General features: G+C 39.6%; 3 protein-coding genes across 6 annotated transcripts in view; 2 read left to right on the top strand and 1 right to left on the bottom strand.

Moving 5' to 3' along the window:
• Nucleotides 1-26,505, top strand: part of rassf6 (Ras association domain family member 6) — a 101,400-nt gene that overhangs the window by 16,482 nt on the left and 58,413 nt on the right. The window lies entirely within an intron of this gene.
• On the bottom strand, nt 1,361-4,364 carry LOC140276857 (cystatin-like). Of its 2 annotated transcripts, none has more exons than XM_072371692.1 (5): nt 4,237-4,364; nt 3,958-4,061; nt 2,148-2,299; nt 1,963-2,064; nt 1,361-1,592 (listed from the first exon to the last, which is right to left on the bottom strand). In XM_072371692.1, exons 2-5 carry the CDS (start codon nt 4,043-4,045, stop codon nt 1,506-1,508), a joined length of 429 nt encoding a protein of 142 aa, XP_072227793.1. In that variant the 5' UTR covers nt 4,046-4,061; nt 4,237-4,364; the 3' UTR covers nt 1,361-1,505. The 2 variants fall into 2 exon arrangements, with proteins under 2 accessions (XP_072227793.1, XP_072227794.1); XM_072371693.1 differs by having other exon boundaries at nt 4,261-4,356.
• il11ra (interleukin 11 receptor subunit alpha) overlaps nt 9,108-26,505 on the top strand; it is a 39,100-nt gene continuing 21,702 nt past the window's right edge. For all 3 annotated transcript variants that reach the window (XM_072371402.1, XM_072371401.1, XM_072371400.1), the window contains exon 1: nt 9,108-9,260. The gene's annotated coding sequence lies outside the window, so the exon portion shown is untranslated. The remainder of the gene's footprint in view (nt 9,261-26,505) is intronic.

Below are 26,505 nucleotides of genomic sequence, written 5' to 3' on the forward strand. Positions count from 1 at the left end.
CACCTACTGGTCCACATTTCTAATCAACCTCACCACCTCTTACTGACACACCCACAGAGAAGTGAACCCTGGTTACTGGCCGGCCCATGGCCAGAAACATGGCATTAAAGATACTTGCAACCATAATATATTTGACTAAATGCAAACATTCTGCCTTATTTGGTCAGTTATTTACCTCATTTTATTTCTGCCAGCTTTCTAGGACCTTTATGGTTAAACTTGACTGTGTGTTTGGAACTGATAGTGTTCGTAACCAAAACATCCAAACTCATCTTTTCATGCCTTGTTCTACAAGCAGGGAGAGATTGTTTATGTTTATGTATTTAGCAGACGCTTTTATCCAAGGCGACTTACAAATTAAGATATAACAAGCTATATAAAAAGCTAACAATAAACTACATAGAAGGAACCCACTAGTCTGACTGTGTCAGAGGTGACAGAGTAGAGATAGGGTGCAGAAAGTGCAGAAAGATAAAGTGCAAAGATAGAGGGGGTAGGTAAGTACAAGCTAAGTGCTAGGATAGGAGATGCTCTCTGAAGAGCTGGGTTTTCAAGAGTTTCTTGAAGATAGACAGGGACGCCCCTGTTCTGGTAGCGCTCGGTAGGTCATTCCACCATCGTGGGACGACACATGAAAAGAGTTTGGATTGTCTTAGGTGTGGTGTAGGCACTGCTAGACGGCAATCCTGGGACGAACAGAGGGACCGAGTTGTGACATAAGCCTTTGCAAGAGCATTCAAGTAGATGGGAGCCGTTCCATTAAGCACTTTGTAGGCTAACATCAGTGACTTGAATTTGATGCGGGCGGCTAAGGGTAGCCAGTGGAGTTCAATGACCATGGCCTGCACCAGGAGTTGGGTGGCATGTTGGGTCAGGTATGGTCTGATCTTTCTTATGTTTAGTAATGCAAAGCGGCATGAACGAGCAACCGAGGTAACGTGATCTTTGAAGGTTAGTTGGTCATCAATCATGACACCCAAGTTTGTAGCAACCTTTGATGGAGCAAGAGATAGTGGTTTGGATGTTGTCATTTTATGTGCTGGTTTCAATAAGAGACTGGGACAAAGTGTTTGTCTGGGCAGGTTTGGTCTATCATTACAGCCGACACGGTGTATCACCACCAAATCAAAACTGACATGAAGCCCTTAAACAGAAAATGGGATTAAAAATCCTACTTCCTTGAATTAGTTGTTTTTTCATCCATGAATATATTAAAATCTTTTTTTTTAATGAAACATATACAAAAATAATAAGATTAAATTGATAAATGCATCTTAAAATAAAAAATAAAAACTGGATAAAAGCCACAAACACCAATTAATCTCCACATCAAACAAGACAAAAGTCGTCATCTCTTCTGTGTAAAATTTATTTGTTTGGTTTGTCCATTTTTCTTTATCCCTCATCCAACATTTACTGTGAAATCAGTTTCTTAATTCTACTTTTGTTTTTCTTAGAGTAAAGAAGATAGTCAAAGCTATAAAAATGTGGGGAATACAAAATGGTTATACTTTCTTCCTGCACTTGTGACTCTGCAGCTCATGTTTGTTGTTGCGTGGGTCGAAAGACACCTCAAAGTGGCACTTCAGCTGCTGTGAAAGAGTAGACAACAAGAACATTTATGTTATGTTGAGAAACTGTTTTTTTCTTTCATTATTTACCAACCAATTGGTGTTATTCTTTTCATTCCCCTTCTATGTTTATTGCTGAGTCTTTGTTTGTGCATATTGTTAAATTCTGTTATGTTAGATAATCTTCCTTATAGCAGACTCAGATATTCACATTGGGTGACCTAAGCATAGTTATTTTTTGTTCTATCAAACAAAGTGATGCAAGTGTAACAGATTTAACTAATTTTTGGTGTATTTTCTTACAAGGTATCTAAAGTAATGCTTTATAATAGTACTGCTGGGTTAAACATAACTTTATACATGCATGAAAGTGCACACAGACAAGATTTACCCTTTTCTCCAAACTGCAGTTCTTCAGGTCATGGTTTTCAGACTTGAGACACTTAGTTTTTCCCAGAATTGTGCCAATCTTAAAGTTAACCATGCTGGTCACCTAAAAAAAAAAAGGACAATGAAGATGGGACTTTTTGTAACTTCCTGTTTTTTTGTTTGTTTTTGCTGAAAGATAAATCCAACCTGTGTTCTGGCGCTGGTGACTGAGACCAGTCTGAACATCTTCTTAGTCTTGGAGAGTGTGTTGAACTTCTCAACAGCATACCGAGCTGCCTCCTGAACCTCTTCTGACTCTGGGTTCCTCTCGAACCAGCCGCCCAGAAGTGGCACTGTTTCTATGAGGAAAATAAAGAGGCATGAAAGCATGATGATCTCCTGTTCCTGTTCAAAAAGTATATTCAGTTTTTATGATTAAGAACCACCACATGAGATGATGGTGTAAAAACACATAATCTGACTCCTGTTCTTGCTTTGCTGTTTCGGTTCACATTTGTTAAAGACCTGAAGACTGCTAAACCCTCATTCAGGTCTTTAGTGAGTTGTTTGGGCTGCCTTCCACTTTGGTCCAGACTTCAAACTAGCAATCAAAACAGACTGCATTGGGAATATGTTCATCCCGAGACGACGAACCAAACAGTGCAAAGGCTGGAAATCCTGTTTGTACCCCCTGTGAGCAGGTGCAACGTGGTCCATTCCCATCCAGTCAAGCATTGAAATGTCCTATAGTTCAACCATGAATACAAATGCAGTAGATCATTGTACTTGGGTATCAGCACACACAATTTTCCTCCACAAAAGTTGTGGAGCTGTCTTTTAAAGGCATGCTGTATACAATTACAATAAAGTTATCTGTGTCAAATTTACATATCTATAGAGACAATTAACATTACTATACTGCAATCTTATGCAAATCTTAAATGACAAAAGAAAATCTTGTACACTTGTAAATCCAGTCGGCACAGATTCTTTTCCTGTCTTCATTATAGTTTAAGTCCTGGTACTGAGTAGCCCCGATGGATCATTTTAGTTTTTTTGGGTTTTCTTTTTTTTATCCCTAAAACCAACTTCCACTCTGCCAATTCAAATAGCACTTCATCAGCAGCAATGAATTCATCTGACTTGTGCCTGAGCCAAACAGTCTGACTCACAGAACCCAACCACACAGCAGGGAACAGTCACCGTCTACAGACCACGTACATAAACACACAAATTCTTCTGCAGTGAGACAGGAACACTTTGTCAGAGCAAACTATTAATGTCCTCACTGTACAAGGAGCTTGGTTATTTAAAACGATTTAAGGTTGAATCACTTCATTACTGAACTGGGCCTTCAACCCAAAGTACACAGATCATGGGGAGCTTCACTTTATCGCTTATCTTTATTCCTGTTCATCCACATTCTGTCTGTTTGGATAAGATTATTCTGGCTGTCAGGAGAAAAAGAAAAGCTGACTTCCTTGTCTCTATTTTGTACTGTTGTCAAAAAAAGTTAATTCAACAGTTCAAACTGACAGGGTTCTGAGTGTTTTGTTTGACTGGTTTCTAGATAATTAGTCATTGCTCTGACACATGTCTGTGCTCATGCTTACATGTTTGAGTTGTTCTTTCACTCCGCAATAATCTGCCCTTCACTTCTTGCAAACCCAAATAAAAGGCCCTCCCACTGCTTTATAGGCAGCAGAAAACACAGGTGCAAGGATGGATTATTAATAAAAATGTCAAATCTAGTCAATCTAATTTAAAGTTAACATTCTTTATATTAGTATCGGGCAGCCCTGTAACCTGCAGATATCGAATTCTGAATGTGTTCATCCTTTACACCTTCAAGTTTAGTGAAATGCACTTTAAGCATGTAATGAACTTTGTTTATACACCAGTCAAATTCAGACAGCAGTAAGTCAGGCTCTTCTCTGTCATTAGAATTTCTTCATCACTCCACATGACTTTGCAATAGTAGCTTATTAAATTATTTTGAATCCATATAACTACTTACTGGTAACGATGACTTCATCCACAGGCTGATCTCCAACACACAGCTGGACGACTGACAGACATATCAGGGCTGACAAGGGGAGAAACATCTTTACTCCTGATCCTCTAGATTTACAGAAAAAAATATGTCAGAAAGGTCAAACTCTTCACTTGAAGTGGACGAAATTTCAGCTCTCACATGTCCGACTGTGTCTGCAGCAAACTGATGTTTGAACAAACCAGAGAGAGACACTAAAAAAATGCATATACAGCCACAAAGAAAGAAACTACATATATTCACCTTTAGCTGTCAAATCCACCCTACCTAACAGCAACTGTGAACAATGCGTAGAAGAGTTGGAGTGAAGAAGAATGAAAGCAGTAGAGAGGGACAGGGTGTTGTTAGTGAATGTGTGTGACTGCGCAGCATTCAAGCTCTGTTATGTTTAACCAGCCACTGAAGACCACACCCACCCACTGTCAGGCAGTGATGTCATGCATGCAACTATCAGCAGCTTTAGTGTGTGTGTATGTGTGTGAGAGAGCGGGTGAGACTAACTGGATGGCCTGGAGGGCTATTTGGGTATTGGGTGTGCTCTAGTGATTCAGTGCTCTTTATGTGTTTGCATTCACGTGTTATATTGGCATGTGATCTATTAATGTGACGTCTATGTGGTTGTGTGTACATCCATTCAGCCTTTTGTTTACCACGAGCCATCGAGGCACTTCTGTGTGGACCTGGCTCAGATTCAGCGGGTGACAGACAGAAAATCATTACAAAAAATAGAATAGATAAACACGCAAACATCATTAAGCGGATTAGTGTAAATAATAATTATAATAAAAAAGATGCTCGACAGTAAAACATTGAAGCTATGCTTTTACCAACTTTTATAACTGCTTTTGTGATTTTCCATAACGTCCACTGCTCTAATCCTGACTGAGATATCGATGGATAGCCGTAAAACTTGGTAAATACGTCATAGTTTCCGAGAGTTCCCCTCACTTTTCCTCCCGCCCCACGGTTAAGTTAAAACTCCACGCTCATTTGAAGCACCTCCATGTATCTCCAACACGGGCTGGCACACATCTTGGTACAGACATCTGTACAAACATGGCGATGAAACCTGATGACTTTGGTGTAGTTGTGGCCTGTAGTCTGGTGTAGTCTGATTGATGACTGGTTTTGGTAAAAGACCGCACCGACATATTCTAAATACTAAGGGAATTAGTGACACACCTCAAACTTGCGCAGCTCTCTTTTTAACATAAGGTTTTCTAAGATGTGGCAAATTTGATTTATCCCCCCCCCCCTGTGTGTTTAGTTTTTGTGTGGTTTTATTTTCCCTCACTCTGCGATGTTATGAGTTGAAGGTACAGATTGGTACAGCTGTGGCCATGGCTTGATGTGGGTCGAGTGGTACACGTTTATTTGCGTTCAAATGTTTTTGATCATATAGATGACTTGCTAGCCGACTGCATATACGATTAAATTCAACCTCAAGCTGCATCTACAACATGTGCACACTATTTTTTTTTCAAACCCCTGTCTGTGATGAGTTAGCACGGCCAGCAGAGGGAAGCAAAGCTACTGCCGAGGCCTTGTTTCTAAGACTAAAGAAGTCAGAAAAGATGAAAGTGTTATGAAAAGTCACTTTCCACATCAGAGGTCACAGTTGTCCAGTCATTAAGGGAAATGTTCAATGGAAAATTGTGAAGAATGTTTCTTCCTCATTAATCATTGGGTTAATTTGTTCAAATATTCTTTGATGAATCTAAATGGTTTGATTTCATGTATTTTGCTTGAGATGTGTGAGAAATGTTGTTTTTAAAGCAGCTGCACCATATAAAAAACTAATTTCAGTATTTTGTAAGCCTATAAAAAATTATCAACATGAAGCCCATTTTTTTTTATTTGTTCTGTTAAAGGTTTTCTTTTTCTATTTATAAATCTAAACATCTAAAGAAGTTTGCTGCAACTAGGAACCACAAATATATAAGTGTAGTGATAAATGTTACCTCCTGTTTAAAACTTCCCAATATGGGTTGTTGAAAGAAGGACTATAATAGCTTATCTGAGGTTTAGAATCCTGATCCACAACATTTGAGAAGCACTGTGAGAGAAGAAATTGAAGATATGTGGCGTCGAAGTGGGAAGTAAGGAGTCATCAGCAAAGATATTTAAAAATTTACAACCGAACTGTATGCTCTGAGAGATTAAGTACAGTAGCGTGGAAACAAAAGCACAATCTCTTTACACTTCTAAGGCTTCACATTTCAGGTCATAACAAGAGCTTTATTAGATCTTAAAATGAGAGAAATACAAGCTTTAGCTGTCACACAAATGGCTTCACATTTGACTGCAGAATACACAGAAGAACGTGGCCTGTAGAGTCGGATCTGTGGATTGTAAGATTTTTGCTGTTTCTTTAGGCATTGCATTGTCTGTCTCTGGGGCGAAATTGCTGAGACGTCCACTACCGAGTCACCTTTTGAGTCATGAACTTTTTCTATGTTGGTGAGCAAATAGTGCTTCTGTAAGATATTTTTTTATTCTAGTTCACTGGCATTGTGTTAACTAACACTTGACAGCTCCAGGCCAGGAACCTACCAAAACCTCTGCTTTTATAGAGGTGCTCACACTTGCTGATGATCAAGTTAATCATGTTAATTTGATTAGCAGCACTTGGCTGCTTCTTACCTTCTTGACTTTTTTTTAAATAGTAAGGGTGTACTTGATTTTTTACAAACTGTTTATGCATTTCGACATGGCTTTTGTTGGAGAAATTATAGCAATTCTAAGACCTGGTAAGGCCCAGTTTGTTCTTTTCATGTGTTCTACAGTATGTATGAGTTGTGAGAGTAAAAGCTTAAAACTGAAAGAAAGCGTATTGATCACATGGCCATATGCAAGAGCACCAATGAGATTGAAAAAACAAATTGAGGCAGATGGGAACCGACTGACCGTTGGCTCATATGCAGATGGACAGACAGATAGATTCAGTTCCTGACTGAATAATAAATTGGAAACAGTCATGCAGATGGATAAGCGGTTGGAAAATAAGCAGCTGCAGTGGAGTCAAACAATGCCTCAAACTGCTGCTGTAAAAACTGACACATCAAACCGAACAAAACACGGACGACTAATGACATGCTCTGAGCTTAACCAAAGATGGGTCGATTTGCTTCAAAAGTGCTCAAGGGAAAAGGTTACAACAAATTTACAACGTAAATATGTAAATAGTATTAGCTAATGCTCCGCCACCAAAGCTCTGCAAGCTACTCATTTCTCCTTCAGGCGTGGCTGGTGATCACTGCTGTCCTGCTCCCGATGAAATGATTTACTAGGTGGAACACTTCCAGGCTGCCACAAACAGGTCACGGTCAGTGAGGGGCCGCCTGGATCCGTTGGAAACTGGAAATCCCCCTTTTGAGCGAAAATATTTGCTGTCAGTTTTTTTTTTGTGATGATCAGACTCTGGAATGCAAGTGCCACAGTTGTCAGACTGTTCTCGTTCAGTGTCTTCATCATAAAACTCAGTGAGAAGGGACATAATTGTGCTTGCTTTTGCTCCAATAGAGATACATGTCAAATGTCAGTAGATACGAATGTAAATGTACAGGTTACATTATGTATAATGTTAAACGATATTTCTTGTATCATTAACGTAGCTAATTTCAATTTTGTAATGCACTTCTCGTTGGGATCCCTAGCAAGAGCCTGCAGAGGCTCCAATACATCCAAATCTGCAGCTAGGATCCTGATGAGAGCTCACAAATGCGAGCACATCACCCCCATACTCCACTTACTCCACTGTCTTCCTGTATCCACCAGGATTGAGTACAAGGTTTCCCTCCTCACACATCAATGCCTCCCCGCCCTACCTCAAAGAACTCCTCCATCTACAAAAAAAACTTGTTTCTCTCGCTCCACTCTCTTAAACTCCCTCCACCCACCCAGAACCAAGCTCAGGACCATGGGAGATAGGGCATTCTGTGCCGCTGCCCCACGCCTGTGGAATGTCCTCCCTGACACCCTGAGGGCACCACAACCCACTGACTCTTTTAAAAGGGGCCTAAAGACATTTCTTTTTAGCAAAACATACGGTCCCCCCTCTTAGATGTCTGCCAAATTAGTTTTACTTCTTTTTCTTTTATACTGAACTGCTTACTTGTTTTTTATTATTATTTTTTTAAACTGTAGCCCTTTGAGATCTTGCAATGTAAAGGGCACTACAAATAAAATGTTTTATTATTTATGTCTGCAAACATTCTACTTTAACCATTTCACTGAGTGTATCTGTATCTTATGGTGGAATCTAACAGTCCCACTGTTGAGTAGACAGTTGCAGTAGCCTACATGGCAATGACAGATGTGTTTTTCCATCTCCATTTAGATTTATGGGGGAGGATAAAAGGTCACTGCCTCCATTAATGAGATGTGACTATTATTCCTTTTATTTTTTATCTGCTAGAGTAATGAGCCATTAATGGGTTTAATTAGTTTGCGTTCTCATCACATAACGGGCAAGCCAAACAAATGAAGATGGGGAACCCAAATAGTAAATGTTTGAAACTCTTCTTTTAGTAAAACATGGAGAAGAAAAACTCAGCAAAGTTAAATTGATAAGGCTATTTGGTGATTTCGACTTGCTATTATGACGTTAAGGTATTTGATAGCCAGCCGTGATCTGTTTGTGATGGAAGGAAGAGGAAAACCACACACACCTTGTGTGTGAAATTAACCAGAAAATATAAAGTTCTGCTTGTCTACTATAACAAATTGAGGTAATTTTTATAATCTAAGATAAAATAAATGCAGTGAATTAATACAATGATATAAATCCCATGTGCTTAAAGTAATAGTAATGTCTCAGACAACATTCATTTGAAACAAACTTGAGATTTCACACACATTTTATAGCCTACAGAGGTCCATACCGATACCACATTGTATTTAATCTTGGAAAAAAATAATCAAATATGAATACTATCTTAACCCCGCTTTTGTTTCCAGGGCACATTCCTTTGACTTCAGATATGGGGTCAGTACTGATAGCTCAGCCTCTTTAATCCCCATTTACAGTTAAAACCTCCCTCCGAATCCGTCAGCTGATTGACAGCCGGCTCCTCCAACCACAATGCAGAGGACTCCGTCTGGCCTCGTTCTTTCCCTCCTCCTCCAGCCCGTGAGAGTTTGTGACTCCCCTGCCCCGGGAGTCCGCCCGTAGCCTCTTCGGTAAACCGAAGAACGATACATTGAAGTTCCAGCCATGGAAGACGACAATATAATCATGCCCTTTTGACTTGGGGAGATCTTCCAAGGTCAGTTTGGTCTATTTGGTGGGTTTTAAACCGGGGAGGAGTGAATTAGCGAGTGTGGGGGCTGGAAACTTTATCCGCTTCACTTCATCGGACGGGAGGGAGGGAATTGAGGCAAATGTACTCCACTGTTGCTCGCTGGGACGATATGTTATGATGCTAGCTTGTATGTCGGTGCCTCTTTAGCTTGTAATGCGCCGCCAAACTCTTTTAAAATATTTGTATTTAGTCAATTGCCTTGTTATCATGTCTCGAGTCCACATAAATTAAAAGTCGTTCAATTAAAATTGAAAGTGTATGTATGACAATTTTATTTAGAACACCGACTGTACCTGCGTTTTGGGCTTAAAAAGAGCTTGTTGTGAAATTCGCTGACAAATTTGTGAGGTTGAGAAATGGACGTTTTGTAAAACTTTATTATTATGAATAAGAAAACTAGAGGAATAGTCCTGTTTTGATAGTTTAAAGAAAGTGCTGCACTTTATTTATTTATTTGTTCTTTGGTAAATGTGGTCGGTATGTCTTCCACACTGTATATATGTGTTGCTCTCAGGAGAATGATTATAAGAAGAACATATTGAGCTCAAAAACACAGTTGTTGCGCCGGCGTTCATTGACTTTTTCTCCTTCCAGCTCCCAAAGCACAGATACTCTCTTGGCAGAGTATAAATGAAACGCTGAAAAGCACTTGTTGATATGATAAACAATATTAGTCTTTACCTCCTCTTTCTCGGTGTATATTTATTTGCACAATTGAAGTTCTAGCAGGGCAACGGCACAAGTCAATGGATTCCGTGCATAATTAGAAAAAAAACCGAGGCAGACGGGGTAAGGCGGAGACAGAGGGACGGGGACCCACTGCAGATGTGCTTTCCTTTAACCAGTGGAGTGATGAAGCCTTTAAATAGAGCTGAGCAGGAATGCAAACAGACCCAAAAGAAAGATGAAGCCTGGGGGCGTCCGAGGAGTACGAGCAGGGAGGTGAGGGGTAACAGGAATCGGCAGCAAGCCCTTTCCATTAAACTTAATTTATTTGACTCCAGTGTCTGCCCCTGTTAAAAGTAGAATGTGGGTCAAAGTTCATGTCATGATGTCACTCCTCTATAGCATAAAACTATCCAGAAAGTCCACGTTCTACTATTAAGGGGAACGATTTAAACCTGGAATCGTTATTCTCAGCTTCAGAATTGGATATTTACCAGCAAATCTTTTCATATGACAACAGCATACCCTCATGTCTTTGCATGAGGTGAGCTGATGGGATGTTTCAAACAGTGACCAAATATGATCACTCACACAAGGTGTTAGTGTACCGTCGGTGGTCAAGAATGGTGTACTAGAATATATAGTGACCTTTGTTTAAAATAAGAATGAATACGGTATCATAATGAAAGGGGGAAAAAAGGGAGATTTTCATTAGTGTGTTTGATATTTGGAATGTGTCCTTATGTCATTTGCTATAGGTGTACGTTCAGTGTGTTTGGAGTGAATGAAACCTAAGTTGTCCCGGTTTTGGATGCTTTTTTTTATCACCGCTGATTTACTGCCGTTGTAGAAAAATGACTTGTCGTTAGCGGCTGCTCCAGAAAAGAAAGCAAATCGTACACGGTGGGTGTAGTTTGTTGGCTGTCAGTTGACCAATAGGAGCTCGTTTTCTCGCTGCACGTCCGTGTTCGACGTTGCAGTAAAACAGAGCTGCAGAACCGAAAAAAGCCTGCCTGTGATGTTAATTTGCTCCAGACTTTCAGTGGTTCCCCCGCTCTGAGTGCTGTGCATTTATTTTTTCGCTTTGAGAATTCATCCGTCTGACTGGCTAAGCGTTGTCTTGTCCTGGCTTAGAGTCACTACAGCCTTTATAGAAAGAGGAGCCAAACACCTGGCCACACCCTGTAGTCTTTGTGTCGATAACAACAGTAGGTTCTAGATTACACTTCAGGAGGATTTCTTTTCTTGGTGAGAATATCCAGGCTGAAAATCTGCAGTTACACTTACTGGACCACTTCACCACAAAGGAACTGAAGGTATAACAGTGTAAGAAGAGTGAGAGACACCAAACACCTTCCTGTTTACCTCTGGGAAGTTAGTCTGCTCGCTGGTCAAAGGCCTCAGTCTCTATAAGAGGAAAACCTGAGTGTATTTTTGCCTTACACTGTGACTAACAAAACAAAAACAAAAATATCCCTGTAAGAATGGCGGGAACAAGTGTGCTCTTTGGACTTCAGGCATGTCCAGAAAAGAAAGGGAACTCCAAAGGTGCTCAACTTTCACAGAGGTGTGAGGCGCGTTATTTGAATTTCAATTTATTAGTGTTTAACACAAGGGTGGGGGCGATCGTTTACAGTTGGAACACACATATCAAATTAGTTCCCTTTAGTCAGGTGTTGTGGAACTTTTTAAAGATAAGCTCTTTCTTTTTTCTTAGACACGTTTTCTTAGCAGATTGATTTAGACAGAAAGAAAAATCTAAACCTAACTTATCCAATGTTAATTTCAATTTATGAGCAGCTCAGCTTAGTTAAACGTGCCTCCAGACGTCCTTATTCTTGATTAAGAGCGGCACTGTTATTCAGTTTGCGTTTTGCTTTGCCTGAATCCCCTACAGACGGCTCTCAATCCCTGCTCTAACTTGGGCCAAAAACCACATGCGCGTAGAAAAACGCACTGGATCCACAGAGACCTTGACACAGACTCTTTCTCTCTCACTCACTCACACACACACACACACACACACACAAATGTACATGCATAGACACAGCTGAGACAGTCCATTGCCTTTGTGCATGCATACTCTTATAATCAAATGCACGCTGAGTTAAATGACGTCCAAGCCTCCATACTCTTCTCCACACTCATATTTCACCAGTCACTCACAGAGGGCCCACAGCAATCAACTCTAAATTAGAGAGAGCTGCTCCAAGAACTCGGGAGCAGCTTGCCAGCTTTGAGGCCATACTGTTCTTGGTGTGTATGTGAGAAACAGGGAGAGAGAGAGAGAGAGAGAGCCAGTCGTTGATATTAAACCAACTTTGAGGGGCCTTGACAGGGGTATTTCTGCTCCTTTGTCTTGCTGCTCCTTCACTTTGTCCCCTTTGAGCTCTGTTCAGTTGTGCAGTTCAGAAATGAGGCTGCAATTGAGACCCAGAATGTTTCACCCAAACCTGAATTCTTCATCTCGACTTGATTTCCGACCGAGATTCGGAAATCAAGTCGAATCTCAGCTTGATTTGGTGATTTTGACTTGAAGCTGCGAGTTCCGAACCGCCTATGTGCTTTCTGATCAGGTGGCTTGAAGTTGTGGCACCTTGAGGGTTTGCACTAGTTTGGCAACAGGGCTTTTTTCCTGCAATATTGTGCTATAAAGATATGCTTGTTATATCCAACATAATTTGTTCAATAAGCTGTAGGGCATGAGGCTACGAGAGGATAGTTTCAAACTGTCTTGTGGAATGACTGTCTTCAGTGTTTTGTGGTTATGGATTTTCATCACCTGTTTGTTTAGTTTGGCTTCATGAATAATGGTAGCAAAATGCACTTTAGCCTCTGTAAACATCATATTTACCAGACAACGTAGCAACAGACATCTGCTCAGCAATGCATAGTGGCCATTTATCCCAACTCTATCACTTAAATCCTCCCAGTTTCCTGCACAGTTGGGACACTTTGTGTTTTAGAGGCATAGTAGTGGATTGATTAAGTTTTCTTCTGAGGACGAAGGGTGAAATTGTATTTCCTACTAGTGAACTTGCATAGGCCTCAACTCAGGAAACTTTTTTTTTTAACTATTTTATCATCATAGTCAACGAGGAGACGTTGTGTTAGGCTGTTCTGTGCTTTGACCGGGATATCAGGAAAAAGTTGTGAAAGTTTTTCTGCTCACGTTTGACATGTGGCTGCAGTTCTGCCAGTGAAAGCAGCATCTTTATGTTTTGCTGTAAAAGTCGCAACTTTTCTGTCTAGTGCCTTGTTGACTTTGAAAATATAGCTAACTAGAGAGATTATTTGAGCTTGGCAGAGTGTTAGTCTGGGTCGGAGAAACACTCTATTGATTGCTTTGGTATAGAATTCTACCTCCACAACGTGCCAAACCAGCGTGGTGTACACAGAGGATTGATTTTCAAGCTGGTGTGGCAGAAACCCACCAGCCTTTTGGCTTGTCAGTATTGACTCCCACCCTGCAGGTGTTCGCATTTACCATCGCTGCCATCTCAAAAATGTTCTATTTCGGAAATTGTTGTCTGCCGTCCCATTAAAGATTTTTCAGCTGAGTACATAAATCCATCAACATTTGTTTGCACATGGCACATTTCGAGTTAACCAAGTAGCCGACAGGTCGGAGATGAATTTTCATCCTTCTTCCAGGTAGATGGAGAACTGAAGCAACTGCTTCCACAGAGTTTAAGAGGTGTTGTTTTGGAGCTTTTGGTAATCCCTTAAGTTTAACTTGTAGGCACTATTTTCAAAAGTCTTGACAACTGCAGTGCTGGCTTTGATCCAAAACAAAAAAAAAAGGCCTCAGCAAAGTTGAACCTTGGTCACTACAGATCACTCTACAGATGCTGGAATATGTTAGAAATTTTATATGAATTTGTGCGTTCAGATATCATGTCCAGTGGGGAAACACAGTGACACCAACTGCTGTTTAAGTTCGGGGTTAGAGCCTCAGCTTTTACATATGTGTAATTATGACATTTCATACTTTTTTTTAGTATTTTGTGATGATAACTTAAAGAAATATTTTGTCTGTTGTTGAATGAAAGCAACTCTATTTAACATTTTAACCCGGGTATTTGAAACTTGTATTGTACAGTATGTTCTTCCCTTTTTAATCAACAGATTTTCTTATAGTCCTCCTAAAATGTTTTTTTTTTTGCTTCGTACTCTGTAAAGTTTCTTCTCCATTTCTTAAGTTTAAAAGACCCCTCAGGGTTGTTTAGAGTTCTAGCCAATCTTGCGTCAACGTGCAGGTTAAAGACTTCTGCAGTTAGTTTTTTAATTGTTTTACCCAGCGTATGACATTATTTACACAGTTGTCCAAGTAAAGAAAATGAACATGGCAAATGAGCAAAGTTTGAGTGATTCGCATCCCTTTAACAAAGATATATGTTTGCAAAATCTAAGGATTTTATAAACTTTGGGAGTTGTCTTGTTTTTGGAGCTTAGTGTTAGGAGGAAAAAAAAGCCAAAATCTTCATATATCCAGTTATGGCTAAGTGGAAAAACCAAGGAAGATGCTTAAAAAGGAGGAGCTTGTTTGACTGGTACAAATGAAAAGAAACTGCACACCTTTACATCTCTGTAGACCTTTCTGGCAGCTAAAGTCTGTGCTCTAAAGCTCACAGTATGTTAAATGTTGCCGCTTATCACTCGAGGGTAAAACATGATTTTAGTGTTTTTAAGTCGTGAGAGTGTCAAAGACGGAGCAGAAGGTGTTGTAGTTCTGTAGAAAAAGGTTTGACCATATCACCTTCACATATTCCTCCTGTAAGGTGGTAACTATTTTTACTCGTCTTGTCATGAATAATCAATAGAGCTGTCTGTTCAAATTATCTGACAGTCAGTTGGGATGTAGCAAACATGTTTCTGGGGCGGCGGCCATGTGTTTTGTCGCTACATAATATGAGTCTGTCTGAACATATCTTTCTTCTCCCTCGGTTCATTCTTTCATCTCTCTAGTTTTTGTGTTTCACCTGCGTTTGCTCCTGCTTTCTCTCCCTGTCATGTGTTTCTGTACCTCTCCCTTTGATACTTTTATTCTCTTCCTGCTCTTCGTCTTCTTGCCTCACCTTCCCTCCCTTCCTGCGCCTTCCATGTTTGTTGTCTTCATGGAATGTTAGCAGTCTTAAAGAAGGATAAATGGGTGTTATCGAGCATGGGCACCATATCTGATTTGGCAGGCAAGTGACAGAAACAAATCAGAATGAAGTTAACGCTACACTAGCAATAGTTGTTGGAGAACATTCAGAATCCAGCTGAAAAATATATATTTTTTTGTAGTAATTGCAGACTTGAGTGACAAGTATTCTTGTTTTTTTGCTTTTGTGTACAACCAGTTGGCTGTAAGTAAGGGATTGTTTGTTGTTGATTGTTGAATTGGTGGAGGATGATGTGGGTTATCAGTTCTTTTTGGTAAGAGAGGCAGACAGGTGCCTAAAAGATAAGTGTGAAAGAAAAGACTTCCAAGCCATCCTCGGCTTTGTGAGCCGTACAGCGTGTTCACGTATGCTCTGATTGGGCAGTTTAATTTATTTTCACATCATCAGCGGTCGGTCGAGTCATCAGTCGATGACTCATTTTATTGAGCTTGTATTTTGATTCAGTTTTATTGTTAATGTTCCTGGACGTTAGACAGTCAGTCTATCAACGAGAAAAAGGTCTATGTGTAACAAAACACATATTGAAATATGAATAAATATTGAACTTCTTAGTGAAAGACTAATATCTGAGTCAGTGGAAATGACATGTGGGCTGAATAAGGCATTCACTGCGTCCGTCAGTTTGTTGGAATTTAAAGTTAAAGTTATCTTCAAGGCAGTGTTAATACAGACTGGTTGGTGTCAGTGAGTCGGGCAGATTGTGTTGAACTTGTTTCACTTCATGACAACAACACTGCTTTGTGCTTAGAAAAATATAGCTGGCAGGAAGAAAATCAATCCAGAGACGATTGATGTGATAAATGATCCTTGGCCTTTGTTGTGTTTTTGCTAAATGCTCAGTCCTGAATACAAAAGATTAAGGCTGCTTGTCGACTGTAGTCACATTATTGAACAGGATGAAAATATGCAGCTCGACAGACTTGTCCTTACCAATTCCTCTACACCTGCCTCTTTCATCATTTTGAAAAGCAGATTAGAAGAAGCAACGAGCATCTACTCAACCAGCATCCTCTTGTTCGTAGGCTTTTAATCTTCAAGATCAGGTTTGGCTCAAAGCTGTCGGGATTTATTTGGTCAGGGATCAGTGGGACGCACAGCAACTCACCTAATACACCTAATTTCTGTAGAGACAGACTCTCATTTTAAAACGCCAAACCGTTAAGCTTGTTAAGTGAGGGGAGAAATGTATTTTTATATCTGGTCACAATAGCAGTGAAGAGAAGTATGCTTCTATATCATGTGTTACACAAATGTTTGATGACCATATGGAACCTGTTCAGTTGAATGATTTCCAAATAGTCTTTTCCTTGGGTCAACTTGTGGCTAATGTGTCAGATAACATTACAGTGGCTCTTTATCTGTAGTTCACCTGTTTAAAACTGATCCAAACAAAATGGCAAAAAGGTGCCCCACTTCCAGACACGAACCAGCTTCTATCATTTGAATTTCTATACTTTAGTTTCGAAATTGTCTAAAAGATCTAAACCTACACTGCACCTTACCAAACAACAGTTTTCAGTTCTGGTGCACTGCGTAGAGGTGACCATCAGAGAAAGACTAATACCTTTAAACTAGTGTGTCCATGTAGAGCATTCTCTAGTTTAGCAGATCTGAACTCTAAAAACTTCCATCTGTTTCTGCCTTTAATCTTGACCTGGCTTTGTAATCTCTCTCCTGGATCACATCAACCCACACACACACACACACCGAAACACACTGAAAATCAACAAACTTTGAAACCAAATCATGGCAACCACTGTAAATCAACCCTCTGTCTATCTGCCTTGCTATCTCAAGCAAACTGGGTGAATGATGTGCTGTTTTTGCGAGCCAGGCCTGTGCCTAGAGCCAAACAGTCTGACGAGGGCCTGTCTCTTTATTGACCGCTCGTTTATTCTGAATGAAGCCTCATTATAGTTTGTGTTGCATCTCGCTCCCGGGAGCAGGAGCAGTACATCGCAAAAGGTATCTTACAGCGTAGCTTGTGCTCATTATTGCTTTCATTCATTGTTATTTATGTTGCATCTGAAAGATGCTGAAGAAAGGTGTAAAAGTTTCTAATCCTAGTCGATGACTGACCAATCTGCCTTGACTGAATGGCTACACTGTAGGTGTCTCGACGTACGTTACATCTCAACTGTGTGTGTGTTTGCGTGTGTTTTGACTCCATCTGGTGTACGAGGGCTTTTTCTTTCACAGCGTGATCATTTTGGATATTATTGCCTGAGAGAGTTTGAAAATCCAAGCCCCAGAAATATGTTTTCTGTTTTTCATGCCTGTTTTCAGTTAATACTCATTTTGTAAAGTAAACTACCGTGTGAGCATGGGTTTTTGCGCACAGGACTGCATCATAACTGCATTGTGTGCCACTTGTTCTATCAGTACTTTTTTTTTTTTATTTATTGGAAAACTGTCATTTTTCAAAGGTTAAAACAGCTCTTACAGCTGTTGTTCTCCTCTCTGTGAAGATGTTTTTCTTCTTTTAATTTTTTTCAAACATAGTTATTGATGTTAGCGTATTGTTTTCTAATTGGCTCATCTTTTGTAGACTTGTATAGAGTTGTATTTTAGGTTAATGTCGGCTGAATCCGTTTGTGAAATCCTAGAAACACAGACGAAGTAGAACATCTGCACCACGGCCGTGTTTGTGTCATTTTAAATGTCACTCCTCTAGACATATAGGAGACATCACTTCCTGTTTACAGCTTCGTTTGTGCTTTTGACGTAGAACTGCAGCATATGTACAGTCAGTCAATGTTGTGTTCAGTCAAGTTTCTGAAAAGCAGGCCAGGCTTTAATTATATGAAATGTGGCTCGGATTAAGATTACTGTGTATCTCTCCCTGTGGCTTTCTCCTTTGCATCTTTTCCAGTGGCATTTTTTAAAAAGAAACTATTTTTTTTCCCCTCTGGTTTATCTTGTGCTGTGACATGAGGTTAAACTTAGTTTCCCTCTGCCTCAGTGTGTAGCTGAACGGCCGTTTAACACAAGTGACTTTGCTCCATTTCTTCTTTTCTCGCTATCTCACACACAGAGGTTTATCTCTTCTTTCTCCCATTCAGTTTTTTAAAAACCAATTTCTTTTATAGCCTTTTTGTTACCAGCTAAACTCTACACCTCTTCCTCAGCACGATAGTCAAGTTACCCAGTCTGGAGTAATGGGGAAAGTATGGAGTTCCCAGCAGAGTGACTCATTGCTCAGTGGAACAGGGGTCGTGTGTGAGGCTTGTAGGGGGAGAGATATCTATGTTGTGTGTTTGTGTGTGTGTGTGCTCTAACATGTTTGTGTAATTTGGGTGTATATATTTCTCATGTTTTCCTTTCTGTAGAGCACTTTGTGAGAGCTCTCTGCAAAGGTCATCAGATGGTAAAAGTAAAGCACACATAAACCTGTGTACACATGAATATACTCTTATCCAAAATGATGAGGGGAAAAAAAGCTTGTACTTTACTTCCTTATATTTATGGTACCAGTTAATCTCTTTTGAGACATTATCCACGCAGATCTGTTTATCCTCATCTTCATTCTCATTTTTTACTGGCTTATGTTTTCAGTTAGTGTTTTAGGTATGGGTTATATTCAGATTTAGGCAAGCTAAGAAATGCCATCCCTTGGTATGTGAACATTTATAATTGTAACTTCTATGCTTAAAATGGGAAAGGTTTCACGCAACTTGTGTATCCGTTTGTGAGTATGACCACTGTTTTTTAGCACTTAGGAGTCAATGATTTCATTAGGGGCAATTTTTGTACCATTGGCATGTATGATCGCACCGCCAGGCACAGGGAATCACTGTCTCTCCTCATGAAGTGCCATAGGATGACTTTTTACAGTGCACAAGGATAAGTATCACTAAGATTTTAACAGTACCGCTGCTCTGATTGATGGTGCTTATTCACCTGGTACTTTTAACAGCATTGTTATTGGTTCTTTTGGTAAGTTTTTAAGAATGAAAGAGTGAGAAGAAGAAGAAAAAAAACTAGCGTGTAGTAAAAATGCCTCATGAACGGATTCCTTTGATTAGAAATGTTTTCTTTCCACAGTTGACATGCTAATGTGAAACATTATGTTAGGAAATCTCTATATAAGACTTTTACATCTTGTAGTTTTCCACTATTATCTGCTATTTAGGTCGTTAACTGCAGACGTTATGTCAATGGCAGTAGCAGCAGTGTAGCGCTCGCTAGCCGCTTAGTTAGGTTTAGGCAGAGAATGTGCTCTGTTTAAGTAGTTTGAGTTCAGAAAAGGTCATGGTTGGGCTTTACGTGCACCTGTTCACAACGTTAATTGTGTTTATTGGAAAAAGAAACCGAAGGCTGCTCTGTGTGTTACAGTCTAATGCCAAACGTTGGCACGTGACGCGTTGGGCAAGACTGGGCTCGCCATTTCTGCATTTATGAGTAAATTCTCAGAACACTTCTTTCATCAAAGTTTCAATTCAAAGTGAATGAACGATTATATTTCTAAAGTGCAAACAGTCCAGTTTATCATATTTTGGGTATATATCGATGCACGTGTGTTTATTCAATGTTACATAAAACATCTATCTTCAAGTATCTGCTTCATGTCTTTATAATTAGTCCCAGCAGTAGAACGGCGCCAGTCAAATGGACTTGAATTCATGCATAGGCGCATGCACGTACACACACACGTACACGCACACACACACACACGCACACACACACATTCAGAAACTCAGTGCTTACACAGCAGATCATCAGGGGAGTGTGGCAAAGCAGAACTGGGCAGAGGTTACTGGCTACACAACCTGCTGGCATATTGACTTATTGGACTGCGTTTGACACAGCTATCATCAGCAGCATGTGTGTGCATTCATACTATTCATTATTTCATCAGAAAAGTATTGACATTTGCTTCTTTTTAATGATAGCACATCATGCAGCTCCTCCTTGAATTGCTGAATTGTATATTAGTGTCACAAATTTTTGTCAGTGGTTCCAATGATGGGCTGTTGTAGTGATGTAGGACTTGTAATTGATCACACAGTACATCGTATGCGCCTATGTGTATATGCCTGTGGCTGTGTCTGTGTGTAAGGCTTTGTTAGATAACAGAGAGCAGATGTGGGTGGGTAGGTGGGTGTGTGTTTAAAAGAGCTTGTCATCGGCTCACACAGAGCAGAAGTGTGTTGGACCATCATCTACCGCTGGCGACAAGCAGCACTGACTCAAACTGTTCTGCTACATTTCACATGCTGAACCAAAGTGCATGAACTATAATCACAATATAACAATATACAAAACATTAATGTAGTTGCACGCTGTTAGGATCTGTGTTCCACAGAGAAGTGGATGCGCTGACAGATGTTCGGGTCAGTGCTGCAACAGCTAAAACGCTATCACTGTGGAATTTTCCAAACCACGGTAATAAAATGTTGTGGTTTACGGTAAAATTCTGGTATTGACAGCTGACTTCAGTTGAACGCAGTCCAAACGGTTTAGCATAGTTAAATGTGGATAAACATGTCGAGTGCTGAGATCACATCTGCAGTTGAAGTGTTAGAAGGGAAGTTGAATTTCTCACCTTTTTTTGCCTGTTTATTTGGGTTCACCCTGTTCATTTACCAAAAGAAAACCAGATCTTGTAAACAAATGTTACCAGAAAATACATTTCTTTTTCATTGGTGGTTTGTATACAATTCAAATATCTCATTTACTCCACCTCAGGCTTTTTTAAAGGGTGCAAAGTGATGTTTCTTTAACATTGGCAATGGTCTTCAACTGTTCCACAATGTTACAAACACTTTTGATGGAGTATGCTGCTTTACGTAATCTGAGTACAAGTAAACACCACATTTAGAGAAGAATAATGACTGGTGAATTCAAATAATTTTTTTGTATAATGAAGAATAATGACCATTCACTATACAATCTTGTATTGTGGCACTTTTTTTTTTTTTTACCTCAAAATGATTGCACATATTGAACAATGAGTGCTGTTCCACCCCTAGAGGAAGGTATACCTCTGGTTTTGGCAACCAGAAAGGTTCCACTGGACAACATCTGCTTGGCCACTCTGTTTGTGGTCATCTGGTTCTCACAGGAGTGCTTAACAGTCGCTAAGATGGAAGAAAACGTCTTTGCTTATATAAGTGATGAATGCAGACTGCTTAAGCAAAGCTTATTACTGAGAAAAATAACTTGGGTAACTTACAGTGAAGCATAAATGCTTTTTTTTTCTTTGAGTCTTTTCTGTTTCTTACCACCTACAGTGACAGTTCATGAAGATTATTCATGTTTGAAATCTACTAAACAATAAACTAATTAAAATATCAAAGACACAGTTCTATGTAGTTCTAACTATTGGAGGCTGTTTGTCTTCCTTTTTGTGTATTAACAGAAGGAACTGTGGTCTATCGTAGTTCATAGATCTACCTTTATAAAGTCCTATTTTTTAATATTTTATGTAGTTTGTATTTTATAGGGTCTTATCTCTCAAGTACGGACACGAGGGACCATCTAATTGGTCATTTAGATAGTAATTGGTCCAGGGCCCCTGGAACCCACCATTACAAAAGAAAACTTGTAAAGATTGGTAAACCTTTTACAAGTGTTCTTAATGTTAACCATGAGAAGTTAGGAATGCACCAACTGTGGACAGATACTGATGTTAAAAATAATTATTTAGCTGATAGACATTACCCATAGCTTTGTCATTTATTTTCCCTTTAATGCCATGGAAACAGTGAATATTCTTTATGGGAAAAGGTCAACAGTTTTAGAGTATTTCAGGCTTTCCCTACGCTGTCTTTGGATGAACACAAATAGGTCCATTGTAATTGGCCTAAAAGCTTGTATTATAAGCTCAAAATAATTTTTGTCTGTTCAACCGTGACCATGTCAATGACTTCTCAGTGCTTACACGGCCCAGCAGATGTCCTTTTCGTTCCCTGCAGATTCAAAAATGGATAAATGTTGTACGTTTTAACGGCAATCAATGTGACACAACCTGTATGCACTGGATGAACCGTGCATTGCCAATATATCTCTACCTCCCTTCTTAAAATCCAAAGAAAGCACAAAGAACAGCAAGCCAAGAGTTTTCATTTATTTACTCATTTTCTGCCGTTATGCTACTTCAGTATTCCTATGTTTTCCTATATGCAGTGTGAATGGAACCTCAGAAGAAACCCATGATAATATTTTGTCCTTTTTGGGGATCTTGTTGTCCTCATAACTCACAGAGCCTGGTCTATTTGGTCCGAATCCACCTATTGTGAGGTGCAAAGCCAAGAAACTGTCTTCGCCCCAGTGTCTGTGAACACTGGACACTGAAGATTAAAATCCTGGCTGTGGTTAATTTTAGAACATGCTGGTGTTTACTGTGGCACTGACAGTCGAGAAAGAGGTTTTTCTCATCCCTCTTAAACAGTGTAAAATAAACACTGCTCAACACCTTCCTGTACAGAGGGTATTGATGGTATTCTGCGGTTTTGGTACAACAACTGTCTTTTAGCGCTGCTCAATTTTTTACTCTCCCTTCTCTATCATCACAAATCCTCCAAGTAGCAACAACTGTGCAAAATCTAATAAGTCACTGGATGTGTCATTTCCTTTTGAAAAAGAGACACTCAGCAGAGAAATTCAGCTGATGCCCCATCAACAGGCCCGGCTTAAAACAGCTCACCTAAACTAAGTCTTTGGTTGTGCATTGTTCGAGGACATTTGGGTTTCCATACTTCCTTGTTTCTTTGTTAATAGGCAAGGCAAGGCAAGTTTATTTGTAGAGCACAATTCGTACACAAGGCAATTCAAAGTAATACAGGAGCTTAGCCACGCAAACGCAAAATGGGCTCATTTCAAAGTTGATTCTCTAAGTTGAAAGTAGGGCTGCCACAAACGATTATTTCAATAGTCGACTAATCGCAGATTATTTTTTCGATTAGTAGACTAATCGGATTATACATAAATTGAATGTAAAACATACAGCTTATCGTACCAAGATGCAGCTGCTCTTATATAACCATCATTATCTTTCAGCTTGGAGTGTTTTAGGCAAATGCTAACTACAAAAAAAGACAATATAATAGTTCAATAACCCCTTAATGAAATATGCAGCTTGTTGCAACAAACAGTTATTTAACTTTGTAGCAAACAGACAAAAATAAATACAAAGGTTTAGGTTTTTTAGGTTTTTCTTTCCTTCATTTGTCTCTGGCATCAAACATAGCTGCATTTAAATCAAATGAGGTAGGCACCTGAAACTAAGGAATTATTCACAAAAAGTTTTGGTCTCACTGACTCAAATATAACACCAACATGTTCAGTATGGACTCAGTCAGGACATCCGCTTGCTGAGGTGTGCATGTAGCTAGCTTTGTAACAAAGCCGTCCATTGAAGATGAACGTACTTTTTTAGCACTGAAACGTAACGTTAGAAAACATTAGCGTTCCTATTCAAACACATCACTGTTCTAACGTTACAGAAAACACATGAAATATGTGTGCTAAGGCTAATTAATCAAATCGTCATCGCTAATGTTAACGTTTACAGCTATCAATATGAGTAAGTAACTCTCTGTTTATGCTAATTTTAGCAGCTAACTCGCCAGTTAGCTTACCAAGATGACGGTCCCTCTTCACAATCAGCCACAACAACATGCTTCCTTTTCAGGTGCTCGTGTATCGTCGTTGTGCTGCCATGGAAGGCAAGTTCTGCCTTGCAGATATTGCATTGCACACATTTGTCTTTAGTTTTCTTAAAATGCTCCCACACTTTTGAGCTCTGTTGCCGGGTAGCCATGATACCAGAGCCCTTCTGGTTTAACTTCCTGTGATATCACGGCTGACCCTGATTACTACTACTGCGCATGTGTGTCAAGGACAGAAACGCAGACGCAGCAGTGGAAGGTTCCGCAGCAGCTTTGAGAGAAGAACAAAGTTTGAAAAAGAAAACAAACAAACAAAAAAAAAAAACACGCGTCAACTATTAAATTAGTCGACATAATCGTGACTAGTTGACTAATCGTGGCAGCCCTAGTTGAGAGTTAAGGCTTGGATGGAAAATACATTCCTGGATAATAGTTACACTGAGACATTTATTACTACCGGTAATTGTAATTCTTATTTTGGACTATTTTCTAGTTTGAAAAAGCAAAACCAGTTGAATTGGGCTAAACAGCAATAAAACTGACCTTTTATATACAGGATGAGTAGAATAGGAAAAGAGGAAAAATGTTTTAGCATTAGCGGTTATGTTTTAGCTTTGTGTTGCTCACAGTCTACATGACTCTTTAAGATGTTATGGAGTTTTCATCGAATCGGGTAAAGTTTTTGAAATCTCTAATTAATGCTTATGCAACAAGCTCGTTGCATAATCACCAAAAGGAATAAAATCAGATGTTTATTGGCTGGAGGTGTGGAGGGATAATTTTTTACTCTCGTTATGTGTGGTAATGTCAAGTCTTGACTTATAACTTTATAACTCCCGTGTTCTCGTTCAACACACACACACACACCAGAAAGAAGCAAGTTTTTGTGCAAATGTGTGTTTGTGTGTGTGGGTGTGTTTTGTTCGACTTCACCCCATTATGCATTTCAGTGTCTGTTTATTTATACGCGGGGTTGGCTTCAGTATTACAAACTTGTGTGCTCGCAGGGTTGCGGTCGACATTCAACAGTGTGTGTTTGCGTGTGTGTGAATAGCTGGCATATGGTAGCCATCTTACCCTGGCGACAGAGCTGGAGGAAATTCCAGCCTTGTGGAGTGGAGTCCAAGATACTCCTGCTGCCGCACACACGCACACACGCACGCACGCACACACACACACACACACACACACACACACACACACACACACACACACACACACACTGACAGGTTTGTGATATTTGTGCCAAACCCAGATAGACAAAGTAATATTTTACTTCAGAAAGTACTAAAACGTTGATGGAAACTTCTCAGTAACAAGCCAAAAGCTTGTTTTGAATTTAATATTCCTACTCTCTCTCCCTAATGCACTCTTTTTGCACCCTTTCCCTTTTATATATACACACACACACGCGCATACACATACTTTAGCCTTGATCTGTGGATTTTTTTTTAGGTGCTATCTCTGAAGGCACATGGCAGTCATTGTTCTTTATATGTTTAGGCTTGGGCAAAATTTGTAAGCCAGTCAAGCAATTCGACCGCTGGCGAGCACTCGCAAGGTTTAGTTTCTGGAGGGTTTGTTTGTCTCTTTAATGCCAACATATTTAGAAGCCTATTTGAAGACTGTTTATTATATTTTGTGATCTGCAGTATGCATCTCAAGCTACCAGTCCAGCTAGTAAAGATCAACATAAAGTGATGCCTGAAAGAATACCCTTTTACTTTTTATCTATTTCTGTTACTTGTTGAGATAAATTAGGGAAAAAAATATTTCACTTTGTGAAAGGCGATGATACAGCAAACTTTGCTGTCAGCATCTGGCGTCATCCCTTCATCCAGCAATAACTGCAGCTAATTATTCTGTTAAAATGAATCCATGGTGCTACTGCTACCCTGTTTTACAAATGGTGCAAAGTCCGTATGGGGTATTGCTGTGTTTTCTTTTCACCAAGCATAATAGTTCTTAGTGAAACCAAAAGTTATATTTTACCCTGTGTAATCTTTAGCAAACTGGAGATGGACAGTGATGTTATTTTTGGAGAACAAAGTTTTTCCTCTGCAGCCCTGCCTTGGACACCATTGTTATTCAGTGTTGCCACATTGCCCCTTTAACCTATTATTTCTTAGTAGTTTATTTATTTATTATGTACATAGTAGGACTGTACCTACTGTTTTTCATTGTACATGTTATAAGGATAATAAAGATATTCTATGTTATTCTTGTAGCTAATGTTAGAAAGTTGCTTCAGAGTTACAGCCCTGCAGACTATTAAATGCTTTGTCTGTCTGAAAATGAACCGCTGGAATCTATACTCGATTATCTTTTCAAACCTCTTCCAGGCTGAACTACTAACATATTAGTATGGATCCCTGTTTGTTAAATAAAGCAGGGCTCACCTGCCAGCCCACAGATTTTTTTTCACCTGACTGTAGATTTACCGCTTGATTAGCTACTGATCCTTGAGGTTTATGTACTTCAGTCACTCACAGATGAAATAATGAGGGATTTTTTTTCCTGACCATGTGCGATACTTCTGTCTCGTTTGTGTAATAGTGTGATAGTGTAATTGTATTTGTTTTAATCGTCTGTCAGTATTTGCATTGAAATCGGGTCACCCTTTTTGTATGTAAACACCAAAAATTATTAAAGCATTGAAACTTTAAGACAGTACTACATGAAACCACAGAAAGCAAAACGATCTGATTGAATCAAGACAATCAACATTCGATTAACCAAACCCTTTTCCTTTCTCTTCTCCGG

Source organism: Leuresthes tenuis, unplaced genomic scaffold, assembly GCF_036924035.1.
Source record: "Leuresthes tenuis unplaced genomic scaffold, fLeuTen1.0.hap1 SCAF_19, whole genome shotgun sequence".
NCBI classification, from domain to species: domain Eukaryota; kingdom Metazoa; phylum Chordata; class Actinopteri; order Atheriniformes; family Atherinopsidae; genus Leuresthes; species Leuresthes tenuis.